Raw genomic sequence first — 6,255 nt, forward strand, 5'->3', positions numbered from 1 at the left:
ACCAGCCGCACACACAAGGGAGATCAGCTCGGTGTTTTGTGTCCACCTAGAGGGGTGGGATAGGGAGGGTGGGAGGGTGGGAGGGAGACGCAAGAGGGGGGAGATATGGGGATATATGTATATGTATAGCTGTTCACTTTGTTGTACGGCAGAAACTAACACACCACTATAAAGCAATTATACTCCAACAAAGATGTTAAAGAAAAACACACACAAAAAACCCACCCCAGCCCTCCAGGCCCAACCCAAAGCCCCTTCGCCAAGATGCCTTCCCTCCAGCTATGGAGAGTCCATACTTGCTTATCATACTTGACTTAAAAAAAAAAAAAAAATATATATATATATATATATATATATATATATATATTTATTTATTTGGTTGCATCAGGTCTTAGTTGCAGCAGGCAGGCTCCTTAGTTGCAGCTCGCTGGCTCCTTTGTTGCGGCATGTGGGCTCCTTAGTTGCGGCATGTGGGACCTAGTTCCTGGACCAGGGATCGAACCCAGGCCCCCTGCATTGGGAGCTCGGAATCTTAATCGCTGTGCCACCAGGGAAGTCCCCATACTTGACTTTTCAGACTTCACCTGAGTTACTGGGGCAAAGACAAGACGGCCCCTTACCACACTGAATGCTCCCTGAGGCCAGGGGGGTCAGCCTAGCACTTTGCCTTCCGTGGTGCCGCATCCTGAGGTCATGTGACCCCAGCAGCAGCCAAATGAGTGAAGTCTGTACCCAGGGCCCAGCGGTCAGGGCCACTGCCTCTGCTTTGGCAAGGACAGAGGGCCTGGGCAGGCCACCTGAGCTGGGTTTCCTGACCTCGTTCCAGTGACAGCTGCAGCCACAAATTCCAAGAGAGAACACGCAACAAAGGCAATGCTTTTTTTTTTTTTTTTTTTTTTTTTTTTTACTTATTTAAAAAGGCCTTGCCGGCAGGAATATAGTGTAAAAATCATTGGAAAAACTAAAAGGCATCGATACATATCCGAATATACACTTTGTACATAAATTACATTTCCTTTAGTCTTTCTGAGTGAGGTCCTGATTCAGCACTGAGGTCTAGTAATTCAGAGGTCCCGGGAGCTGCACGTTCAGACCGGCATAGTCCACCATGTACATTGGCCATTGCTAGAAAGAGGGGGACAGAGAGCCCGGGTTAGGACTCCAGGTGACGTGGAGAGCACACCAGAACACTCAGCGCTCCTTTCTGAAGGGCTTCCTCAGATGCTATTTATTTTGAGGCCATGGAATGCCCAGAGATGGGATGTGACCTAAGGTCACGCAGTTCACCAGTGGCCATGGGGCCTGGCCTGGAGCCTTCTGACCTATTCCCACCTGTGTCCCGGGGGCTAACCATGTGAGTAGACATGTGGGGAGGGAATTGGGAATTGGCTCAGAACTGCTGGTCACCCCCACCAACTCAGCCCCCTCCAGGCCTCAGGCTCCAAAGCAGCTGTCCTGTCTCTCTGGGTGGTGGGAGGCGCTAGGGACCCTCTGTGAGCACCCTGGCAGGAACAGAGGCAAAGCCTGAGCTTCGGGGTTTAGCAGGAAGGGGTCCAAGGATAAACAAATCCTAAAGTAATTTTCAACCATCTTCCAATATTCTCCCCATTTGGACTCGGGATTTCAAAAGATAATATTTTGAAATCAGAAAGAACCCTCAAGTGTGTGCCCTTAATGAGGTTTTCCTCGTGGGTGGGAGAGAAAAATCCAGCCACATGGCAGAACAGGTGGAGCTCTGGAGGTGGGATCTCCATCCACCACTGACCAGCCGTGAGGCCACAGAGTCATTCGGCCTCTGACCCTGGTTTTCCTTGTCTACATACTGCAGGGAACACCTCCCAAGGCTGTGGCTCAGAGCATGTGATGTGAGCCCAGAGATTAGTCTAGCATCTGATTGCCCCGGGAACCCAGGAGTCTGCCTGAGGTCCTGCTGAGTGGGTGGTCTGGTCCCTTCCCTCTCCTCGGCCTCAGCTTGCCCATCTGCACAGTGGGAGTGTGAACTCCTTCCCCGGGCGCCTGTGGGCACCTGATGAGAGGGGAGTGGACTATCTTATGGATAGGGCAGGCAGATGTGTCTGCAGACTCCACTCAGGGCCCAGCATCTCCCCGCACCCCAGACCCACGCTCCAGAGTAGACGAGCCTGCCCGAGTGCCGGCTGAAAGCCAGAGAGAAGAGGAGTCAGGTCCAGGTCTGTGCCAGTTTACCACGAGTGAGATCTGGTTGGTGGATGCCACCGACTCCGGGTTAGAGGAGGAGGAAGAGGAGATGGAATTCCCTTCGGAGACCCGCTTTCTCTTGCGCTTGGGGATGCTGCTGTCTTTGGCTGGTGGGAGAAAGGGCTGCTGACGCCGGGTGCCAGGGCCACTGTGTCTTGGCCTCCTGACCACCCCCTGGAGAGGGCCTTGCTCTCAGGTTTGAAGTCCCCTTCTCAGCACTCAAGGCTCCCAACCCACCAGCGGCTGAGGCCCATCTCTCCAGCCTCCTTCCCTAAGCAGCCCCGCGCCCCACTCGCCCACCCTCCTGCTCGTGTTCACCTGTCTGCTTTGCTAACAACAGAGCCTCCTTCCCCAGGGAGGTCTCCCCAGCAGGCTCAGCTCAGGCCCAGGGTTTCCTTATACCCTCCCCAGACCACGTAGCCTGCGGGCTCCCGGCCTCCCCAGAACTCCCAGACTCTGAGCCACACAGACCTAAGTCTTAAGGGGAGTCACTTAGTGGCCAACGGGCCTTCATTTTGTCACAAGTAAAATGTAAGATCCTGCAGGCTTGCTGGGAGAGTCACATGAGCTAATGTGCCTGGTGCCCAGTAAACAGTCAGAAACTGAGAATTGGTATCAGTATTGTTGCTACTGTTACGGCTGATGTGTGATGACCCAGATCGGACTTGCTGTGAATGATGACAGGTCACAGGTACTAGTAGACAGGCAGTGTCCCAATGGAAAGAAACCCTGGTTTAGAGCCAGAAGTCCTAAGTTCCAACTCCACTGCTGCCACTTACTAGCTGTGTGACCCTGGTAAATTGATGAACCTCTCTGAGCCCGAAGGGGACAACTGTGATATGAGACTCAAAGGGGATGATGTGTATGAAAGAGCCTAGTGCCAAGCCCGGCACAGAGCAGGACTAGCAGGGGTTGTATTGCTGCTGAATTCAATTCATGTGAATATGTAAGACTTTGTACCAAAAAGATCTGCAGCTGTATATTGGGGAATTCCCTGGCGGTTCAGTGGTTAGGACTCTGCACTTCCACCTCAGGGGACTGGGTTCCATCCCTGGTCGGGGAACTAAGATCCTGCATTCTCAAGGCCAAAAAAAACAACAACAACAACGAATTGGCAGCTGTGTGATGCATAGGTGGGGACTGGGCTTGACTGAGTGGATGGACAGGTTACTGACACAGCCCACCAGAAGGGTCTGAATGACACAGCATAAGGGCAGGCTGGGCCCAGGGGGCAACTGTTTGTTCAGCTGCTGAAGCAAGACCAGAGCCTGGCGCCTGGGATGTGGTATAAAGACCCTGGGAAATAGGAGACTCTGGAGGCAGGAGGAGCCCAGGTTGTGAGCCAGGGAGCAGGAATTTTTGTAGGAGGCTCCAATGCAAACAAGTCAGAGGTGCTGGCCCAGGGCTGTGGCCACCCTAGGGTCTTGGCCACGGCGGGGGGTGGTGGATGTAAGTGACAGCATCCAGTCTCTGATCATTTGTCCCCAACTCTCCTCCCTGAGGCCTCCGTGGAGCCTTCTGTGTGTCTGCCTTCGACCTGGGAGCAGGTCCCAAACCTAGTCGCCTCCCTACCGTGAGTGCCTAGTGCCATGCCCGTGGCCTCAGCACATGCTAGAAGGAGGTGGCTGCCGGTTGCCTGTGCCACCCCAGCCTGAGGCGTCCCAGGGGAACTGGGACCATCTGGGGTTGGACCATCTTGGGTCTCAGGCTGGGGTGGGGCCACCTCGCTGAATTCCGTCACTGTCCCCATTAAGCAGCCACGCTGGGGCCTGCAGTCCACGGTGGCCTGTGGTTCAGGTGGATGGTCCGGACACCAGGTTCTAGGCGGCCACCAACTCACTATATGGCCTTGGCAAGTCCCTTCCCCTCCCTGGGCCTCAGTTTCCCAGAGGTACCGTGAGAGGTGGGACTAGATGGGTGTTTCTTAATCAGAGGTGCACCTCCCAATCCCCAGGGCTCCATCCTCTCGAGCTCTGTGGCACACCTGCTTAATCAGAATCCCAGAGTTTCCCAGGTTCTTGCGCCCTGAAAGGTTCCAGAAGACCAGGGTCTGGTGCAGGTGCTGCCCTGCAAATGCAGGCAGAATCTAGGGGGCCCAGCCGGTCTCGGGCAGCGCCCGCCTGCCTCACCCCTGCCGACCCCACGTCACCCCTCCTCACCTCCCCAGGTGACTTCCGCCATCCTACCTGACGCCCCCTCTTGCTGGTTCCAGCCTGTCCCTCATCCTCTCTAGCAGATCTGACACCCTCTCTAGCTGAGCCTCTCTAGCTGATCTGGCCCTCTGTGGCAGGGCCTCTCTGAAGGGCGCCTGCAGGCTTCCTGTCCTTCCGGCACCTGGGGATACGGGTGCTGCAGAGGGAGGTGTCAGGCTCCCTGGGGAGGTACTGGGAAGGGGACTACACTTCCCTCTATCGCGTGCCACTTGGCCCAGACCTGTCCATAGACTCTGGTCCCTGAGAGGCAGAAGGGTGGCCTTTTTTTTTTTTTTTTTTTTTTCCAGCCACACCGCATGGCTTGCGGGATCTCAGTTCCCTGACCGGGGATTGAACCCGTGCCCCCTGCAGTGGAAGCTCAGAGTCCTAACCACTGGACTGCCAGGGATTTCCCAAGGATGGCCTCTTTAGCCTCTGACTTACCTGGCACCTTGGCATCATTGCAGATTTCTGCAAAAGGTCTGAAAAAGAGAAAGATGAGGTGGTAGTTAGAAAATGAGGTTTCCCCTCCTCCTTCTCACCTGCTCCCTGAGTCTGGGCGACATCTCTCGTGAGATGACATGAGATGAGATGCCGCCACTGCTGGAACATTAGCCAGGTAAGACCTGGATGAAAACGGTCAGCATCCCCGCCCAGAGCAGGCGCGTGATCGCCAGTCTCGGGACCTGGTTTCCTCTAGAGAGCGAGGGTGTCGTCTGACCAAGTGATCAAAAGTGTGTGCCTAGATTTTTACGTAAATGGATATTTGAGACAGTAGTATATTTTAATATATCTTTTACTTTTTATTTTATTGATTATTTTACTTGCAGTGTTATTATATGAACCACCCCCCACAAATTAGACGTAACCCAAATGTCCATCAATAGAGGACATTATGGTCCATCTAAACCGTCATTAAAGGGAGTTATCATGGAAATGGATAATGGTCAAATACACGCAAGATAGCCAGAGAGGAAACAGCAAGTTTTACTTACTGCCTACAGATAAATACTGTTTGATCTTAGTTTCATTTTTCAAAATATATATCTAACAGGCATTAAAAGAAAAGGGGAAACGTTAAAGGAAAACCCCAGAATGTCTTTGGTGGTTCTCTGTGGACAGTATGCCTACAGGGTGTGGGGTGGGCATTTTCTCCTATTTTCCAGAAGTTACTTCAGGGGGTGGACTGTAGTTGGGAAGGAAGGGAAACCTCTACTTTTCATTTGAGACCCCTCTGAATAATTTGATTTTTTTGACACATGCAAATACTATTTTAATTTGAAAACATGGAGTATAAAATTGAAAAGAAAATATGGGTAGAGGAAAAACTGAGAAAGAAATGCACCACCAGGGACTTCCCTGGTGGTCCAGCGGATAGGACTCTGTGCTCCTAATGCAGGGGACCCGGGTTCGATCCCTGGTCAGGGAACTAGATCCCACATGCCGCAACTAAAGATCCTGCATGCCGCAAAGAAGACCTGGCACAGCCAAATAAATAAATAAATATTAAAAAAAAAAAAAAAGCACCACCAGTGTTAACTCTGAACAGGAGTGTTATGGGTTATCTTCCTCGTTTTTTCTACTTTTTGTATTTTCCCAAGTTTGCTGTGTGTATTGTTTCTAAATCAGAAAATAATCAAATAAACTACCGTTTTTTTTTTTTGTTTTTTTTTTTTTTTTTTTGTGGTATGCGGGCCTCCCTCTGCTGTGGCCTCTCCCGTTGCGGGGCACAGGCTCCGGACGCGCAGGCCCAGCGGCCATGGCTCAAGGGCCCAGCCGCTCCGCGGCATGTGGGATCCTCCCAGACCGGGGCGCGAACCCGGTTCCCCTGCATCGGCAGGCGGAC

At 52.5% G+C, this 6,255-nt stretch overlaps 1 protein-coding gene and 1 non-coding gene across 4 annotated transcripts in view; one reads left to right on the top strand and one right to left on the bottom strand.

Moving 5' to 3' along the window:
* Positions 1-888: 888 nt before the first annotated feature.
* Positions 889-6,255, bottom strand: part of GTF2IRD1 (GTF2I repeat domain containing 1) — a 114,313-nt gene continuing 108,946 nt past the window's right edge. For 2 of the 3 annotated variants that reach the window (XM_055082106.1, XM_055082107.1), the window contains 3 exons: positions 4,854-4,891; positions 2,142-2,324; positions 925-1,125 (listed from right to left, as the gene is read on the bottom strand). In XM_055082106.1, coding sequence (XP_054938081.1) covers positions 1,007-1,125; positions 2,142-2,324; positions 4,854-4,891 — 340 coding nt within the window. In that variant the 3' untranslated portion in view covers positions 925-1,006. Of the gene's footprint in view, positions 1,126-2,141; positions 2,325-4,853; positions 4,892-6,255 lie in introns of all 3 variants that reach the window. The other variant, XM_028483285.2, reaches the window with a different exon arrangement.
* TRNAR-CCU (transfer RNA arginine (anticodon CCU)) lies at positions 5,766-5,838 on the top strand. The gene has a single exon. It is a non-coding gene; the product is annotated as a tRNA-Arg (tRNA).

This window comes from Physeter macrocephalus, unplaced genomic scaffold (genome assembly GCF_002837175.3).
Source record: "Physeter macrocephalus isolate SW-GA unplaced genomic scaffold, ASM283717v5 random_17, whole genome shotgun sequence".
NCBI classification, from domain to species: Eukaryota; Metazoa; Chordata; class Mammalia; order Artiodactyla; family Physeteridae; genus Physeter; species Physeter macrocephalus.